Here is a 21,456-nt window from a genome sequence, read left to right as displayed (position 1 = left end):
GCTTTTTGTATGCTTCGATGACCGCACCAGAGGGTCTCCGGTCACGAAGCAGATACTCTTCTCTGGGCCTTCAATGCCCCATGGGAGTAAGAGCCCACTCTACGAGAGGAGTTGCCTCTCATTGCCTTCCATTGCAGAGATTTGTGCGGTGGCCGGCTGGGTCTCGTCGTCTACATTTACCAGGTTTTATAGTCTGGACGTCCCGGCTTTACAAGCTCGGGTCCTTTCTGCTTAATGGACTTGCTCTAGCAAAATCAGTGCTAAATCAGGCATTTGCCTTCTCGGTACGCTCTTGGCCCCCACTGGGTTCCGAGACTGTACGATTTTTCTGGGAACGATTACTTAGCACCGGGCCGACCTCTGTGAGTTTGGCCCTATCGCTTTCTGTGGGGCTTCCCTTACAATTACTTGGTCCCTCTGGGCCCTTGGTGCTCAAGGCAAGTTCAAGCATAGGTCGTTCCTCTAGCATAGCACAGTGGGATTGTACTGGTTCCCCTTAGCATTTTAAGCAAGACAGTACGAGTGAAGTATCGATAGGGAATGTACTCTAACGTAACCTCAGTTCCCTGAGATACGAGAACGAGTACTGTGTTGCTGGCCATGCTATGTAGCTGCATGACTCGGTCGTCGCTTCAGTCGAAGTAACCTGAGGATCCTATGGCGAAGTGCACACTTATATAGCCAGATGCTCCGCCAAAATTGGCGGGCTCTGGTAGGCTATGCTCCGCGGTCGAGCCATTGGTTCCTTTTTAATACACTGCACAAACCAATGGCCGTGCAGTTTCACTGCGTGATTGAAAAAGGCTTCAGTATTCGGAAAAACATGAGTTTTCCCCTTAGCGTCTTAAGCAAGACGCAGTACTCGTTCCCGTATATCAGGGAACCGAGGTTTCGTTAGTAACCGAGTATGATTTTCTTAAAAAAAAAAAAAAAAAAGGTTGGCGTTTTATATGCCATTTTTTGCCATGGCTTTGTGACTTTGACTATGGAATGAGTGTTAGTGCTAGGTGGGTGGTTTGAGTAACTCAGAAAGTGTCAGTCTCCTGGGAATTTCATGCACAAGTCCCTAGTGTTTACCAAATGTGGTGGCAGCTCTGTGGGCAATACTGCCTTGTTATTGAGAGTGGTCAGAGGAGAATGGCCAGACCGGTTCTAACTGACAGGAAGGTGACAGTAACTGAAATAACCACACTGCAATAGAGCTATAAAGAAGAGCATCTCTGAATGCTCAATATGTCAAAACTTGAGGTGAATGGTCTGCAGAGCACAGCGGATTCCACTCTTGTCGGTTAGTAACAGGAATCTGAGACCACAACGGCCACAAACTGATCAAAACTGGACACTAACACTGGAAAAAAACATTCACTGGTGTGAAGAGGCTTCATTTTCTATACAAATCGGAATTTTGTGTAACCTTTTCTAGGACCAATGAGTTGTCTTAACTTGGATTGGGAAGTACAAGCCAGTTATCCAGAACCAAATGATGTTCGATTCAATGCAGTTCTTGCTTGTGCATTGATGTGCCAACATTTAGAGTTTTTGACACTTAATCAATGCCATTGCAACACTGCTGCTAAATCTCATCATGTTCCTGTGAATCAGTGGTAGAGCATTGCGTTAGCAGCGCAAAAGGTCGTGGGTTCGATTCCCAGGGAACACACATACTGGTAAAAATGTATAGCCTGAATGCTCTGTCACTTTGGATAAAAGCGTCTGCTAAATGCATAAATAAATTAATATATGTAAAATATATTTTGGTACATGAAGGTTGAAACTGAATATATTTTCAATTTCAAAAAATATATTTCATTGAGTTTCAATGTTTAGAACATATATATATATATATATATATATATATATATATATATAGTGCCATAAATCTGAAATGGAACAGGAATCCTTACAATTCATATTCGAATCATATGATTCTTTACGATCTGTAGTGCTGCTCAACTATATATAATAAAGTGGCCACTTAATACATCTCTTAGCAGCAACATCGAAGCCATGCTTTTTCACTAGAAGAGATATGGCAACTCAGAATAGAGAGCATTCTGTCAATGTTACATATTTATATTTAGTTATTCTTAACCGACCGAGAATGACACTGGGAGGCTAGAGAGTTAAATGTCATCATACAAGTCAGTAGCTCTGAATTCATATAAGAACATGTCAGATTTCCTGCTATATTTGGTCTACTGAAAACCAAGGCTTGCTTTGACAGTGTCACATATATTCCTTCTCAGATTTCAGTTACCAGACTTTTCACCCATTGAAAAGTCACTCATTTTACTGTCCTTGCTCTAATTTAATGCACTGAATTGATGTATCCGTCTGTCAGGCCTTTTGTTGTTATGCAGAAAGTTAGTAAAGTAGGAATGCATTTTAAAATGTCCATAACTTTTTTAAAAAAGGTCATATTGTATTTTTTTTAACATTATACATCCACTTACAATGCTACTGTTTTTTGCAAAAACAAACATTAATTTTTCATGACTATTTTCCAGCCTGTTTTTGATGCTTTACCTTTAAGATCTCCATATATGAATAATCTCTGTTTTGATTGGCTAACCTCTTTTTTAAGTAAAAAAAAAAAAATGCTAGTCTGGATCAAGCTCATGCATTAAGTAATTTCAGCCTCCGGCCTGCTTTGCACAAAAATGAGATTCACTTTCTCCATTTAGTAAGATTTAATCTGATTGGCTCACTTTAGGCAATTGATGAATTTCTACGTGAAAACATTCATTTGCAGAAGTTTGCGTGTACACACAGTTATTGAATGAGAAATTTGAATTTAAAAGAAAACCATTGTTTTTTTTTGTTGTTAATGACTCCTTTTAAAGTCATTGACTTGCTGCTTCAAAATGACATGATGGACCTATTGTTTCAGTAGCATCTCATTAGGCTAATGAACATTTTAATATCACAGATTGCCACTGCCTCGGCTGTAGCACCGTCTACGAGCCAAGAAAATTATGAAACATTTAATATCTGTGTTTGAACAATGGAGAAGATCTTGATAGTTTCACCTCTGCTGTCTTCTGGGGGCTCTCAAAAGACATAAGTAATAACGGCACAGCTTGTTTGTGATGTGTACGGCTGTAATTTGCAGCAGGCTCAGGACCTGAGAAGGAAAATGGCTTTTTATTGCCCCACTGAGTAATGGAAACAATTCCATTAGCGAGGGCAATATCTTTGTTTGCTCCTTATTGTGGAGACTTTGTCACGTTCTCGTCTTTATTGTGTTTGGAGCTCGAATCTGAAGGACAATTAAATGTTATAAAATCTCGTCTCAGCTAGTTGGAGACTGAGTGGAAAGAAGCAGTACAGAAAAAAGATACTGTGACAACATTTTCCTCAAAGACCTTGACCTGTAGAGGGATGACCTTTCATTAAAACAATAATATCATGTTATATTCTGTGTTTTTGTAACCTCTATATTTTCAAATAGTTAACATTACATATATATATGTAATTTAGTGTCTGATAATGAACCTTAGTAAGGTAAACAACATGTTTAATTTGACGAGAATGAAAACAGGACTGTGAGGGATGAATGTATACTCTGTTTGGTGCGTTGTTGTGTGTCTCAGTGGTAATTGTTTAGCTAATGAAACTTTGCTGTTATGTCTTTCCAAAAATAATTTATTTTGGGTGTAAACCTTTTTTTAATGACTGCACTTCTAAGTAAAATTTCACCTGATGCCAACTCTTCTCAGTACGGCTCTTTTGTATCCTTGTTCTGAGGATGTCTGTTGAATATTATCTAGGCGTTGTGTGGAGGTAACAAGCCCCAGCAGGAGTTTAGCATTATGAGCTTGTTAAGATCGCTCGTTGCATTTGTCTTTATAAGGATTTTGTTGAATACAAAAGCGTTTTGATAATTGGCGTTTTACGAGAATTTCAATGTGGTTCATATAGAGATTAACAGGTGTGTAAAATTAAAGAAAACGTGCACAAACAAAGGCTTAACCTTGGATTTCCTGGCACATTGCTAATGTACTGATGAATGCAAATGATAATAATAATAATAATATTATTATTATTTTTTTTAAATGAAAGCATCAAGCAAATGTACAATTTAATCTTATTAAGAAATGGAACCATTTTTCCCCCAATATTTGTCCAATATTTTATCAGATTTAATTATTAAAATTATGAATCAAAACGAATCAGAGCTTGAACTCACTTGTTATTGTTCAGTAATAAAAAGTGTATTTCATCACTTATTCACTTCAAATTTGTCTTTATAAAGTCCTTAAAAAGATCTTAAATTACTCACAAAAGCGTTTTGATTGATTTTGAACTATAATTTGAAAGCCTTTAAAAAGCAATGCAAGTATCATGTAGAGATGTAAATGTTTAATATGAATAAGCTGTTCTGTTCACTTTTAACATGTACTGTAAACTGTGATCGCACACCATATTTTAGAATTATGAATGATAATGCGTTGTTAATGAGCTGAATAGTGGTTTCTTGTGTAAATGGTGTAAACGTAACTCATAAGACTTAAACAAAACATATTTATCCTTTTTATCGACTTGTAACGTGTTATGAGAAACAGTTTGTGACTTATATAGCAGAAACACAATTAGGGTGGCTGCAAGAAACAGATCTTGAACACACAAATATACACTAATTGGAGTTTATTCCGTAATTGACATCATTACTGGAAACATAGTGATAAACAGTCTTTTTTTAATCTAAACATTCATTAGCTATAAAAATTATGTAAACTGCTATGTGGGGACTCGTGGAAACACTTCTGGGTGATGATTCAGACTTCCCAACTCTAGAAATATTTCCCTCATAACTGTTTTTTGCGCAATGATCTAACAGAAACATTACAAAGCAATTATTTTGATGTATTCTGCTTAGATGAGGTAACAACTATCAACAAACAAATGATATTTACATATAATTTATATTATAATTACTTCGGCATGTAATTTGCCTGCACCATTTGTGAATAATAGCTCAAATGATGTGGCTTTTTGAAGAAAGGTCCGCTTTCTTTTTTTATGCCTGCGGACATTTAAAAAGAGGGCGAAAAAAGGGAAATAAAGTAATAGCTCACACAAAAAACATTTCAATATGCTGAAACTTTCCTTACACTCAGACCATGGAAGATGTAGATGAGTTTGTTTCCTCATGGGAACAGATTTGGAGAAATGTAGCATTAAATGACTTACTCACCAATAGATCCTCTGCAGTGAATGGGTGCCGTCAGAATGAGAGTCCAAACAGCTGATAAAAACATCACAACGATCCACAAGTTATCCACGCCACTCCAGTCCATCAGTTAACCTCTTGAGAAGTGAAAAGCTGCATGTTTGTATGAAACAAATCTATCATTAAGACATTTTTAACTTTAAAACATTGGTTCTGGACAAAATATGAGTCCATAATCCATAATAACACTTCCTCCAGATGTCCAGTTGTCTGTTGCACCAAAAGCCACATATTTGTTTATGAACTGTTTTCACTTGTAAATGATGCTTTAGCTGTGCATATTTCTCTCCTGATTCAGAAAAGATGACTTTTTCACTGGAGAAAGCAACACACAAATCTTTAAAAAAAAAATGTCTTAATGAAGGGGTCATATGATGCGATTCCAATTTTTCCTTTCTCTTTGGAGTGTTACAAGCTCTTGGTACATAAAGAAGATCTGTAAAGTTGCAAAGTCTAAAGTCTCAAATCCAAAGAGACATTCTTTATAAAAGTTCAGAGTCAGCCACACCTACCTAAAACACCTCGTTCTAACACGCCCCCACATACCTACCTCACTATGTGGGAAGATTTGCATAACGCCGCCCAAATTTTCAGGCAAAGAAAGAAGGCGTAACTTTTATTCTCGCTGAGGAATTTATTTCTTGCTATTTTTTCCTCCACAAGTTGTTAATTGCATCATGGCAATGACATTTGCATGGACATTACATTCAGAAAATCAAAAAATCCACTTGCTAGTCACTGTTATTGCGCTTCATAGCATAAGATATTGTAATCACCGAAAGCTGACATTAATAAAAACATTTCCTGGAATGATTTGATTATCTAGAAACTTTAGAAGCGTGGCGACACAGCTATAATGGTCGATTTAATTGCGTCACAGTTGTAGAAGCTCAAGAATGCCAAACTCTGCTGCCGAACACTTGAACGCCATTATAAAAGCTTATTGAGCCTTAAACCGCGTAAACACATTTCATTACACCAAATACACACTCATGTGACCCCTTTAATGAGGAATTTATTTCTTGCTATTTTTTCCTCCACAAGTTGTTAATTGCATCATGGCAATGACATTTGCATGGACATTACATTCAGAAAATCAAAAAATCCACTTGCTAGTCACTGTTATTACGCTTCATAGCATAAGATATTGTAATCACCAAAAGCTGACATTAATAAAAACATTTCCTGGAATGATTTGATTATCTAGAAACTTTAGAAGCGTGGCGACACAGCTATAATGGTCGATTTAATTGCGTCACAGTTGTAGAAGCTCAAGAATGCCAAACTCTGCTGCCGAACACTTGAACGCCATTATAAAAGCTTATCTGCGCTCAAGCAGGAGAAAGCAGCTGCAAAACAGCTTTTCACAACTGTCACAACTCTCTCCCCCGCTGTTGTAAATCAAGCTTCTAATGGCTGCGAGAAGAACCCGAGTGAAGATACAGTTAGCGATGGCGCCTGGCGTGGGAATAAAGAGGCTCTTTTTATAGCGCCGTGTGATGAGTTAATCATACGCTCTCGCCTGTCCACTCATTCGCTCCTCATGACTCTGTCTCTCCAAGTGAATAGAACGGGCCTTCCGCTTGAAAAGGGCACCTGGGAGCCTTCTTTTGATGCTAATGACAGCAACGCAGCCGTCACTTTTCTTCTTTTTGCCCATGCCAGTTTATCAGGACCCAAAAAAAGGAAAAAACACGAGCCATTTGCATCTTCTCTACTTGGGGTTACAGATTTCTTTTCTTTTCGGGGAAGAAAACAGCGGCCTTGCCAGCTGCATGTGTGCGAGTTAGCTGCGACTTTCAAACCAAAGTTGTCTGGGTAACAGTTTGGACAAGTTGAGGGTTGAACGAGGGGAGGTGTCAAGATATATCAGTGTCTGCCGGCACAGAATGATATAGTGGGCAACACGGCAAACAAGATGATCCTTTTCATATCCAAGTGATGCTGGAGCTGGTGCTAGTGACAATGCATTTAATTCAGCACATTTATGCCATCGTCCCGGCTTTGATGTACCAGTCAGAATATATAACGGATAAAATTCATAACCGTCATTGTATATCACACAGACAAGCTAGAGCACGACAAAAAATAGTGTAGTGTTGTGGTAAACGGGAGCTCAGAAATTGCCAGTGGAGTCCTGCTCGGGTGGTACGGTTATGATCAAAGCACTTTTTATCAAATATTTAATGCTTTTTTTTTTCTCAGCACGATTCCTATTAGTTTAATCAGACTCGAAAAAGGTGTTAAATGAGTTATTGGCTGTGCAACAATTGTAGTTTGATTTGAACAGCTAGAGTGTTCCAAACCCTAGTGAGCTGACTTGCCTAGATAGGCAGCTGTCTTCCAGGTGGCATTCTAATCGCCTTAAAAGTGACTGATTTGGAACACACTGCTTAAGCAGCATCTCCACGGGTCATACAAATAGTGCTCCTCATGCATAGAATACAAGGACATTTGTACAATAGTGGGCAATAGTTTCTGGAAATTAAAATTCCATAAATTTTCTACATAGGGAAGCTGATTTTAATCATTGCTTATAAACCTTTAAAGACAGACCTGTTGTGAGTGATGAGGTTGTTAATCGATGGTAGATGCTTTTTTATTTTTAAATCTGAATTCCTAGTAAAAGAAAACTACATTACCCATGACGCTGTAGTGAAAATTAAATATTTAATTAGATATTAAAGGGATATTCACCCAAAAATTAAAACTGTTATGATTTCTCATTCCAAACACAAGAAGATATTTTAAAGAATTTTCCCAAAACATTTTTTTTTAGAATGTTATTTTGTGTTCATAATTTCCAACTGTCCCTTTAAATAGTGATTAACTATAAATCGTTTTATTTATTTATTTTATTGTCTTATTAAATCTTGCTTTGTCTGCAATCTTGGATGATTTTCTTGGATGAAATAACGTTTCTTTTGTAAGAAATTGCATTGAATTGTTGCATTAACTTAACTTGGCAGTACTGTGTTCAAACCTTTCATGATCATGATTACACGAGTACACTCTTCTGTCCAAACAAAACGCACTAATGTAACAAAACTATGATGCAGCCAAGACATTTCTGCAAACAACAAGATCTACTAATGCACATATAATGATTGTCCATCAAATGGACTGTATCAGAATTGTCCAAAATTACAGCATGGCCATCTGCCACATGAAAGTCAGAACAACTGGTTCCAAGCTTAAGCAAATTTCATCCCAATTTTAGTGTATGTGTTCATTTCTGATGGTTTTAATCAGTGAATCCCATGTGCTCGTTAGTTGGATGCATGTGTTTTGAAATGCAGACACTGGTTTTGGGACAAACCCAAACATCGATGCAAAGAACGGAGGCATTCTGAATCCAGAAAGCTTGCACATTAGCAGAAACCTCCGCCAACTTTTGGAAAATATCCCATTAATGTTTGCCAGGTGTTTGTTCCTTTTACATGCAAATTGAAGTCTGTGAGGTTATGCGGAATGATTTTAGATTACCCCCATCATGCCTCAAAGATTACGTCGATCATATCACGTCAACCCTGGCAGAGGAGAGTAATTGCTGATATTTCCACCCTGGGCAGTTTATTTTCAGAAGACCGTAAAATGTTTGGTTGAGTCTCACAAGGTAATGCTGTTCAACTGGAATTTGTTTGCTCTTTCCCAGATCAACTAAACTACAAATTGTATGGAAGGTGGAACCTGTCCTAGATGAAGGGATTCATAATTTGGAATTATTTGGGTTCCAGTACTAAAAAAACCTAGATTTTTACATTTTCTGAAGCAAAAAATTCTTAAATCTCAGCCTAGTTCAGCCAAAAAAGAAAATTCTGTCATCATTTACTCACCTTCATGTCGTTCCAAACCCATAAGACTGGAAGTCAGTGGCTCCTAATGATATTTTGACTTTTTAAAACATCATCTTCACAGAAGAAAGTCATACAGGTTCATAATGTCATGAGGGTGAGTAATTGATGAAAGAATGTACTGTTTGGGTTTGCTATCTCTTTAAGTTAGCATTACAATGGCAAGGAAAACTCCCTTGAAAAAAAACCTTGAACAGAAGCCATGTTGAATGGAATGGATGATTCATTTTTTTTCATGACCGTGAACCATACAAATCCAGAATCAAAACAGTCAACAAGACTCATATGAAGGTTAAAGGTCCAGTTCCTCCAGATAAAGCAAATATGGGAAGCATAAATAACAGGAAGCAGCCTTGGGACGGATGCCATGTGGGCTGAGATGAAGAAAACGCTAATGATTTCTAAGTTCAGAAGGATCTAGTAGTAGTTGATCATCTGCATGAATAATAATGGTTACTAGGTTCACGGAGTCACATGAAGTGCATATTTATGTATGATTTAAGACTGCTAAAACTAAAGCAGATGATGCTTGGAGCGTCTGCCATCTTGACTTTTCTCATGCAGTCATTGAAGATTCTCATAAAGCAAAGGTGAGAAGGTTAATTTGCCTTCACACAGACGTTCAAGGTTTTGAACCTGCGTTTCAGAAATGCTTCAGCACATTTTTTTGTGATTGCAAACTCAAACTAACCTCTTTTCTTATATGCATAGCACTTTTACATTAGTGGTTCTCAATGAATGGGTCTTTGGTGTGGTCACGTACAACAGGCAAAAGCTATGATAAATGCAAATAATAACATAAAAAGGCTTATCAGCTTATCAAAGGGAAGAGAAAATCCCACCCTTTCATTTGTTGTTGATGTCAAAGGCTGTGCATCCAATCAAACTACTTTCAGGCACAAAGAGGCTCCTCCTTCTTAGAGGCTCCTCCTTTTTTGGCCACAACAATGAAAATCTAAGGTGACCATTAGATGGTTTGAAGTTCATATTTAAAATTTAAAATGTACAATTTATTCATCCTCATGTTTCAATTTCCAAAGAATGCTTTCTTCTTTCTTCCTTACAATAAAAGTGAATATGGACTAGACTACTAGTGAATGGCCACTGAGCACCAGAAATGTACAGTTATAAGTTATATATTTCTTCTGTAACCATTTGATAGCTTTGTGTGAGGAAAGAAAGAACATTTTAATTTTATTGTATTACTTCACTGAATTCTGGCTTGTTCTTCACATAAAGTCAACACAGGGCTTCAGAGCACTTATAAAATATCATCCACAAGTCATATGGACACTGTTTATGATGTTTTTGTCATTTTTTTGAGCTTGACAGACTCGGTCCCCAATCACTTTGATTGTATGGCAGAAAACTCAGCGTTAACACTCTTCACAGCATCTCTTTTCAAGGTCATAAAAGTTATCCCTGCATTACCTGGTTTACTCCTTTCAGATATTACATTGTGCCATCTGTTAGATTTTACACCAAAGGAGATAGCTAAGACTCAAAAGTTGTCAAATTTGTTAAAGCTACTTATTTTAAAGCTGTGAAGCTATTGTACATTCACCTGCTCATGGGATTATTGCTCACTTATATTGATGCTTTTGTAGCATTTTTTAAAGAGTCTGGAAATAAATATCACTTTAAAAAAGTTGAAAAACCAGGTTGAGAAATTTCATCGGCCATCTGTGCTTCAGCTTGATGTATCAAACGCAGGAGATTTGTTTATTCATGCTCTGTTCTTTATGCTAATCAGTGTTCCAGCTGATTCGTTGTTCGGGTCGTCTCTCCAGAGAGTTGTCGTTTTCGACTGACGTTCATATCTTGGCAGAATGCCACCGCCTTCCTATTTATGGTGTCGTTTGCAATTTGTTCAAATATTAATGTCTGTGTGTGCAAAATAAATCAAATTCAACAAAGGCAAGATATGACAGGAAATACTGATCGCCATGTTAACACCCAATCAATAATAATTAGCATTGCCTCGCTTCGTTTTGAGACTGATCATTGTGTTTAATTCTGAATTTTCCCAAAGGACTCGTTAGGCAATTTTCAGACTTTGCACATCCTTCACCCTCAGAAGAACATTGTGTAGCTTTCTTCAGGAAGATGTTAAAGACGTTGCCTTCACCAATGAGGAAGTGAGATACAAAAGCCCCAGGAAGTGTTTAGCCAAGGGCAAAGTCCCTCTCTGCAGTTTATTACAGATTGTTTCTGCATAGCAGTGACCTGAACCAGCCGCTGTTTCCTGAAGATGTCCTCACTATCTCAGGGGAGGCTGTTAATGCTTTTGTTTGTGGAACGTGCAGATGCTTCCAGCAAAACTAGATGTTATTTCTTAAACGAGCTGAAGGAGAAAAAATTACAGATGAGCAGGAGACAGATTGTGGGATCTGATGTGCAGCTAATCAGTTCTGTTCAGGATGAACCAGGCTGAGCATCAGCGCTTGCCTCTGGCGTCCAGTTAGGCCACAATCAACCAGCGATAGGGAGCTCAGCATGACGACTGGTTTGTATGGAGAATGTTCACCTCATTTTACTGATATACTTGTCTTACTGTTCTCTGATTGCACCTGATTGGATTTCTGATTGGATCCTTTTTTCTTGGGTGCTCACTGGACCTTTTATTCCATGATTTTGCTGTCTGAGACAAACTTCAGTGAGAGTGTTTGCTATTAATCCTAACCTCAGATGAAGTTTTTAAAGCCATGAAATCGACAGACAGATAGACAGATAGATAGATATAGACAGACAGACAGACATAGCCATGAAAAAAATAGATTAAAGCCATGAAATCGATCGATAGAGACAGAAAGACAAGACAGAGACAGACAGACAGATAGACAGACAGACAGATAGATAGATAGATAGATACAGACAGACAGACAGACAGACAGACAGACAGACAGACAGACAGACAGACAGACAGACAGACAGATAGATAGATAGATAGATAGATAGATAGATAGATAGATAGATACAGACAGACAGACAGACAGATAGATAGATAGATAGATAGGGTTTTTATGTTACTATCTCAGTGTTGTGAGTAAATGAGGATGTCATTACAGATTTTTGACCTACAAGCGCCTAGTCAACGCTGTCAGTCCTCTCCCAACTGTTAGCTCAGATGTATATTGCACAACTTGACTTAAAAGAGTGCTGATGTCACACTGTCTGCCTCGGCTTGTTCTCAAGATCTCACTGGGACCACATCAAATATCTTGACAAGCAACAATTGTAAATGACAGACAGAAATCCCCAGTTTACAACCAAGTATACTCAAACACCACTCAGTACAGCCAGACTTCTTTTGACTTTGTCTGGTCCACTTTGCAGCTCCTTCTGGACAAAAGCCAAACAGTTGCCAGATCTGATTGATACATAAAGTGACCAGCCATGGTTTAAATTTGATCTGGACTTTAACAAAATACAACGGTGTGTTTTCTGGCACACTGACAAAAACCTGTGCTCTTCTGACTAGCAAGTTCAGTATGTAACGATTACATGTATTTTGACATGTTTGAGCATAGTGTTGCATACAAAAATGTCAAGACCTGACTGAAATCACTAGCTCCAATTTTTCTGGCTGGTTTAATGCTATTTCTCACAGCTAGAGGTTCACCATGTCTGGAAAACAAAGTTGTGTTTATAAGATACAGTAATTGGTTGATACAATGAGCACTTCTGAGAAAGTACGATACATATTTGCAAGCGTAACTACATTATTTGTATAAATAATCAAACTTGAGTACTTGTTGCAAAAATAATCAGTACTTATTGTGTTTTGATGAACAGAAATTCTCAATTTTATTCACAACAGACTGTCTGTCACTTTGCATGCCATTAAGAATGTATTTTCCTAAATGAATGTGCATAGTTATTTTAGTATTATTGAGATACTTTTATTGTTTGAATTAGCTTTTATTTTTATGTTTCCCATTTTCATTGTAATTTCACTTAAAATTTTATAAATTTTGTTGTGCGCAGTTTTATTTTTTAATGGTTTTAGATGTAGTTTTAGTTAACTACAGTGTTGTCATTTTACCGCGGAATTGGGCTACTTTTACACTGTTGTCACAGGGTGTATTTTTAGCCCATGAAAGCAATTCTGACAGACGGAACCCCCAACACAGGGGAAAACTGCAGGGGAAAAATAAAAACATGATTGGACTAGTTTCAATCTAGTTTTAAACAGCAATTGGGGTAGTTTTGTTTTACTAACCTGGCAACCCTGGTTACTTATAAAGAACCCTAGCAGTCACATTTACTGTTGTTCTGCAAAAATTTGCAGGCAGAAAATATTATTTTAATTGGAGTCTGTGCAATCTACAAAAAGTTCCCCATGCTCATGTTCAAGTTGGTCTTACAAATTTGCCATGTTGACCAAAAGAAAGCTGCTTGGTTTTAAAGTGACAGTGCACTGTATTTCTTTCTTCTTTTTGAAGTTGTTGAAGTAGTACATTTTACACATTACTATTTCATTTTTTCTATTATAAAATATTATGTTTAATTCAATGTGTCTCTTGGCATTTCTTTGTATTTTATTTTTTATTTTGTATTTTTTTGTGAAATAAATATATAGTTCAGTCATGAAACTCTAGATGGCGCAGGCTGACGGGGTGTTAACTTAACCGATGATATTCAGAGAGTTAAACGACTTGGCACAAGCTGATTGGTTCATGCTGCATATGCAGCCAATGAGCTTCCTGCCTTGCTTTTATATGGCTGGCTAGCATTCACTTGAGATTCCTGCAGCGTGCTTTCAGAGTTTCTCTGAAACCCTCCACCTTCCCCAGCTCTACATGTATAGATCTGCTACGGGGTTATTTTATATGCTGTTTGTGCAGCAGCAGTATGTCTTAAATACTCACGGCACCGTATTGCCGTATGCATTGGCAGTAGCAAGTTCCTGTACTTGCTTGCAGCAGCAGCAATAATCTACAACTACAGCAATAACCAACAGCAGCAGCAATCCAGCAGCAGCGTAGCAGATCTGTTCTGCCAAGACCAAATACATTAACATTGTCATATCCATCACCATGCTAAAATGTTCAGAGAGTTGTCATGATTGACCTAGTAATTTCTGAGTGAAAATTTTTTATACACCAAATTTTTTGTCAGTGTGCGTGAACTCGCCACACTATTGATAACATACAATGGACCATTTTTGGCTGTGAATTTTAGTGAAATTTTGTAAATGTTACCACACCTTAAAGGGATAGTTCACCCGAAAATGACAGAAAATTCTGTCATTAATTACTCATCCTTATGTCGTTCCAAACCCATAAGACCTTCATTCATCTTTAGAACACAAACTAAGATATTTTCAATGAAATCCAACGAAAATGAAAATATCACATGGACCATTTTATTGATGTCCTTACTACCTTTCTGGGCCTTGAACGTTTCAGTTGCGTTGCTGTCTGTGGAGGATCAGAGAGCTCTCGGATTTCATCAAAAATATCCTCATTTGTGTTCCAAAGATGAACAAAGGTCTTACAGGTTTGGAACGACATGAGGGTGAGTAATTAATGACAGAATTTTCAATTTTGGGTGAACTAGCCCTTTAACTGGACTGGGTCTAAACCAGAAAAAATGGATTACAGCGTCAGGTGGTCATATATATAGCTCCATATATAGTATTATTCAGCTAAATATGCCTAACAAGTACAAAAGACTGATTTGAAGTGAAGGTTAAAGTGTTGACATCATGACAGCGTGAACTTAAGAAATGTAAAGTTCATCTGTCTGTACATCACATGACCTTCACGTTCTCTGTGGAGAGTCTTTGTGACTGTGGAAGTGTGTGTTGCGCAGAGTTCCTCGTGAGGGTCCTCTAAGGCTCCGGCACCTTCTGAAAGAGATTAAAAGATAAGAGCAGGAATCCAGAAGAGTCACTGATATGTCTTATAGTCTTTTCAGCAGGTACATTGACTCCCTGAGGGGATAGGGGCGAATTTCTCACCGCCGGTGATAAGGCTGTCAAGGTTTCAGACCAATTTAGTTTCACTTCATGTTCTGGGACGTGTTGATGTATTCGTTGTCATTACTGGCTTAGATATACATGAGTACCTATTGTTTTATGCATGAGTTTTGTACATTCGATACAGTGCATATGCAATTTAATGCAGTAGTTATTTAGATTAAGTGTATTTTTTGTGTGTTAATGCTTGCTCAAGCTAAACTTTCAGCCTTAATGTGTTTCCCCTACAATTTTTCACAGTTTTTCATCCATCAAGTGAAAACTGGGGTATATTTAAGCCTATATTTGAGCAATAGTGGTGTGAAACAGTGGAAAGGTAAGCAAACACACACATAAAGGACACCCACATGTGAAAGGTTAAGCAGAGATTGTGTGTGTTTGTACAGTCATGTCTCATAGACAGTGGAATTCTCCTTATCTCAGCCCTCATTGGCATCTCTTCTCTAAACACCCCCATGCATTCTGCTGCTCCTCCCAGAAGAAAAGTCTCTGTTTTCCAGACCAACACGTGACACCAAGTGTCATTTGGCATCTTTATAAAAACACAAGCTCATTTCTTGCACGTTGATGTCTTTCATCGTATTATTTCATAGCTGGAGTTCGGATCATGTCAAGAGAGTTTGGACACTTATATATAACTAATTTGAATTGTTATTTCAACTGCACACACACACACACACACACACACATTATATATATATATATATATATATATATATATATATATATATATATATATAATGTAGTTAATGGCAAAGTGAATGTAGTTGCCAAACTACAGCATATTTTTAAATAAGTTATTCACATTTTTTTCTGAATTTATAATATGCACCACCATTAAAAGATTATGCACATTAAATATAAATGAGCATTTTCATCCATCATGGTTTTCACTCCATGTGCCTTGCATGGAATGATGTGAAACTGTGGTGACTAAAATGTTAGATCTGAGAGCTCTCGGAGTTCATGCTGAATCTGCAAGTGGATTGTAAAAAAGATCATCTGATGATGGAAGTGCGTTTGGATAAAAGATAATGACTCATCCATAAACCAGAGTTCCTGCCGTCCACCGTCACTGCTAGACCCCTCAAAAGTGTAGTTTCTGTGAAAATGCTAATGTTCTCGCTCAGAAAATAGTTAAATAATGTACTTGTAAATGGGGCCTAATTGGCGATTTAATAATCGTCGGTTGTGTAGTCACATCGTGTAACAGAGCGGCTTCTGTTAAATGTTTAATCACTTGAGCGGCGTCTCTCTCATGTGACTCGCTCTGATCTGAGCTTCTTGACTCAGTGTGTGTACGACATCTTCATTCAGTTTGCCAGTGATCTGGAGCAAGTTTTCACTTATTTTTGTGTTGGAAAAACATGATACTTGTGCTCATAGTTGACATTCCTGTCAATTTTTGGTGGAAATTTATCATGGCTTGAGCAACAATACATGCGCCAAATGCTTACGTGCTGTTTTTGTCAGCAGTGCAGCAAACAGCGAGGCATTGTGGAGAGATTGCTCCCAGATTATTGTCATGGTGCATGTAAGAACATCTTGTACCAAAAGCAGACAGCAGTTGCTCTAAGTTTAGTTTAGTTAAGGGAAAACATCTCAGCGCTATGAGATTTTCATGAATAATTTGACATATGTATTAGCCGCAAAACTCAAAGCACTGAAGAACAGTGGCACTGGCATATGCTGAATAATTGAAATGTTAAATCCGTTCAGTTGCTGAGAAATTAAGTTCACGGCTTTTGAGACGAGGGACAAAAGACGACTGTAAAACGCTTTCTTTTTTGTCCTCTTTATTCCTTTATTTTAAAATATCTCAATTATTAAATGCACACAAAAGGTGACTTAGTTTATGATAAGCATGTTTTAATATGTGAATTTAAATTAAGATTTATATTTTTGTGGGTCGTGTTGATACAATGGTCCGCAAATCAGAGTGAAGAAAAAAGCCTCATTAAAAGAATAGAATTCGACATATTAAGTGGTTTTGATGGTTTATATATTTATTAATAAATAAATAAATACAAATAAATTGTTCAATAAAAGGGTGTATCAAATATATTTATGTGGTGCACCACAATAAATAAATTAATGAACGAACAAACAAACAAAAACAGAAACATGGGGAAAAAAAGAAATATAAAATAAAAAAATGCATCAGAAATTGTATGCAGACCTCCATGACTGTCGAGATCAATAAATCTTATAAAATATTAGATAATTTAACATTTATGACAAGACAAAGTTAGTTCAGGCTGTAAAATGTAATTTGGTGTGACTTCCCAAAAACTAGTTGATAATCATCAATTTTGAAGCAAATACAGCATTGGTTTAACAATTGCATGTGCAGAATTTATTTAGAAACTGTTTTTAATGTAGGGCTGGGTGATCCATTGTATTTGGCATATGCAATTGATCTAGTTGGTGTACCTCAAAAACAGTAAGGGCAAAAGGGTGGGCCAGGTAGTCTGGTGACTGAAGCACCTTCCGGCGGTTGTCTCCATTCAAGTCTACACTACAAAGCATGTGCAGCTTTGAATCCACCCAGTAGAGTCGGCCCTTGATCAGATCTACAAGACAAGAGTAATGGTCAGGGTATAATTCATGATTCTGGCTGGTTGCTAGTTGGTCACACAATGCCAAAGTCAACAGATCCCACCCCTTAATTTTCCTGGAGGACCACCGTCCTTTAGAGTTTAGCATTAATCAAATAATTAATTAATTAAAATAATATTATTTCAATATTTTTTCCCCATATCATATGATATCGATATTTAACACAATATTCATTCACTATTAATGGAGAATGTAATGCTTTCCGCTGCCTTTTAATTTAGGGCCCCATGAAATCAATTTTATTTTTCCATATATTTTTGTTTTTCTGATTTATTTTTCTTTAGATTATGTTTTTTTTTTTCAATTTAATACAGATGTATCATCACAAATGGTGCCTAATAAGTGATTTAATAAAACTTTACGAAACAATCAAATCAGTCTTTTAAATGTAAATGAATTGTTATATTTCCATTTGATTACAACTAAACGTTGCGTTTTTATTTTTTCTCAAATGAGATGCTGTACAACAGAACTGTATAAATGAACACATGGATGAAAAATATCTCGCTTGTATGATATTCCTTAAAAATAAAAATACTAATACTATTAATTTGAGAAGTACGTTTTAGTATATAATGGTAATGTATTTCTGTCAAACTTTCTTCATGCTAAACCGAGCTTTTATTTTGGCGGTTTGTCATGAAGGTCTTTGAGTTCCAATGTGTATTTGACGGTAGTTTTTCAGAAACAAAACAAAGATATCTTGAAAAAAATCTTGATTGTATGATATTCCTTAAAAATAAAAATACTATTATTACTATGAGAAGTACATTTTAGCATACAGTGGTAATATATTTCTGTCATAATTTCCTCAAGCTAAACCAAACTTTTATTTTGGCGGTTTGTCATGAAGATCTTTGAGTTTCAATGTGTATTTGATAGTAGTTTTTCACAAACAAAAAGATGAAAAGTGTCTCTCGGGCTGTTTACACCCGGTATAAAGATGCATTTTCCTCAATCTGATCACAAGGTGTAAACGGGGTCTGAAACGTTTTGAGCTTGTCCAAGCTTATTATCATTATCAACATTAATTTTATCACACAGCACTATTGTAAGGTATACATAGTATAAGTGAACTGCTGTGGAAAAGTGCACAATCCCAGTTTTACTAAAAACGAGACTTACTTTGTTTAGTGCTTCAAACTAAATTGAAAGCACGCAGTTTAAAAGCAACTTGCTCTCCTGTCAGATGCGTGTGATGTTTAATGCATTTGAGGTATGTTTTCCTCAGCGCTTAACTTACATCTTGTGGTTGCATCCTTATTTGTAAATGTGAGAGAGTCACACCAGTATTTCCACTTTGCAAAAAGGCTCATCCTTACAGCAAGTATCCATTCACAGATTTTACTGAAGGAACGGCTGTCAGTAAAACAGACAGAGCACAATAGAATGAAACCGCAACAATTCTAAAAGATACGTTTTCCTAAAATATTTTGTATCCAAAAGTGGAAGCACTTCAAATATCTTCCCCAGTTTACAACGATGCCATAAACTGCAGTATGAAGAGTGTTACAACCTTTTGCAGCAGCAGTGACAGACTTTTTTGTTATTAAACAGTGGTTTACTGAAGAGAGTCTCTAAATAAAACTAAATAAATACATTTTATTTTTGGTTTGTTCCCTCTGCTTTATTGAAAACATACCCAACCGTCTTGCTCATCTATGATCTACGTGGTTACGTGCTTGCTGCTTGCAGCTATATTTTGGTTAGTATTTCACATAACCATTGCACAATGGAAGAGGAGTTTTTGGTGGTTCTGATGGTACAGATTTTTATTTTACATGAGGTTTCACAAAGGCCCAGTTGTCACAATGAAGTTTACAGGAGGAAGAAAGCTGGAGACAGTTATAAAACATTTGGCAAAGGTGTTAACCTTATTTCAGAAACATTAGAAAGTGTAACACAGTGTAACAAATATGTGGCACAAACCAGACACTTCTGCGTTCAGCTGTCGTGCCAAAATGAGCTACCAGAAGTGGAGCAATTGCAAAGACATGAGCGAGAGTCCAGCTATAACACTGACAGCCTTTCAGAGCTCTTTGGCTGAAATGAGAGAAAGTGTCCAGACATCAACAATATCTTCAGCACTTCTGGTGACTGTTTAGAAGAAACAGCTTTTAAGACCAGCACTGAGTCATGTCTAGAGTTTAAAAGTCATTTAATGAAACCTGAAAACGTTTGGAAGGACATTTTGTGGTCTTGATGACTCTTTATTTGAACTGTGTGACCTGAAAGCAAAGTGCTGGCTATAGCGCAAACCAAATTGAATGGTCAACTAATGTTAATGGTAATGTTAACAATACAAAACTGATGTTACAATTCAAAAATGTTCACCTGGGCATTACTTTATTTTAAAAAGTGGTCCGGAGTTATTTTCTGAATTATGCTTTTTTGGTCAATAGATAAGCTTTTTTGGCTTTGAATTCCACATTTGTTTTCTTAAAACGCTTTATATATTTCCCTTACCATACAAACGTACACAATTGAAGTCATCGAGTGCAACAAGAATAGAGTCAGATACTGGCAGATCCTCCAGGAAAACCTGATTCAGTCTGCCAGAGATGTGTGTGAACACAATACAACTATGAAGAAATAACTTGAACAAAAGAAAGTTGGTATTCAGCAATGGCCAAGCCAGAGTCCTTGAATCCTGCTGTAGAATGAGCTGAAAATTACAGTCCACAGAGTCCATCCAACTAATCTTGTGAAGTTTGAATGCATTTGCATTGACGAATGAGCCAAAATTGAACTGTGCAAAGCTCACTGGTACACAGAAGACGACTCTGTATGTCTGTCATTTTGAAGAGCTGAGCATTTGTGAATCAGAATATATATTTTGAATCACGAATGCGTTGAATTTATTCGGTCACTTAGTCAGCCTTGGCGTCCATAAGACACACAATGCAATGGTGTCACTTTAAAGGGATAGTTCACCCAAAATTGAGATTTCTGGCATCACTTAGTAATCTTCATTTCGTTTTAAATGTGTAAAAAAACATTTAAAATGCACTTGAGTGTGCACTTGAATGTGCTAAGTATTCATGTTTGTAAGTATATATTATGTGATTGATTTTAAAGCTACATTAGCACTGCTTTCAGAGTCTCATGTTTGGAAAGTGTTGTTCAATAGCATTCAGAATAGCTAAGGTGAAACATCATCCTTGGTCTTTGGAAATTGTAATAACTAGCGTGATATATTATTTGTACTTGATTAACTGTTTGGTCTCTGCTCACACAGGAGCGTGTGGTAGTGGAAAACGAGCACTGGTTGGTGGTGGTGCCGTATTGGGCGACTTGGCCATTTCAGACGCTGCTGTTGCCACGACGACATGTCCTCCGTCTCCCTGACCTCACGGCCCAAGAAAGAGACAGTAAGACTTTGAGTTTACATTATTCTTATATATAAATACTTTTTTTGTGGCAATATGTAAATATGTGCCATATTATGTTGCAGTTAATGTTAGTCAAAGTTATCCTGTGCTTGTGCAAATTTGAAAATAATAACTTAATTCATTCATTTATTTATTTATTTATTCTTTCATTCATTTATTCATTCTTAATAATTAAACTCTTCACCATTGACAGGTTTAGCAAAAGACAAATAAATGGTAAATAAATAAATAGATAGATTATAAATTAGTTTCATCAATTATTTAATTAAAGATCACTCAGGCACTCTTATCACAAAATAAATGAATATATATATATATATATATATATATATATATATATATATATATATAGAGATATATGTTTTATATATACAT

General features: G+C 36.7%; 1 protein-coding gene across 1 annotated transcript in view; it reads left to right on the top strand.

Moving 5' to 3' along the window:
* The window catches only part of LOC107554847 (galactose-1-phosphate uridylyltransferase-like), a 119,334-nt gene that overhangs the window by 49,842 nt on the left and 48,036 nt on the right, over positions 1-21,456 (top strand). Inside the window, exon 6 of the mRNA XM_016237486.1 lies at positions 20,928-21,060. Within this exon, the coding sequence (XP_016092972.1) occupies positions 20,928-21,060 (133 nt within the window). The remainder of the gene's footprint in view (positions 1-20,927; positions 21,061-21,456) is intronic.

This window comes from Sinocyclocheilus grahami, unplaced genomic scaffold, assembly GCF_001515645.1.
Source record: "Sinocyclocheilus grahami isolate Dianchi unplaced genomic scaffold, SAMN03320097.WGS_v1.1 scaffold516.1, whole genome shotgun sequence".
In the NCBI taxonomy this organism is placed as follows: domain Eukaryota; kingdom Metazoa; phylum Chordata; class Actinopteri; order Cypriniformes; family Cyprinidae; genus Sinocyclocheilus; species Sinocyclocheilus grahami.
The sequence above is the reverse complement of the archived record's forward strand: the minus strand, read 5'-3'. Positions and strand labels throughout refer to the sequence as shown.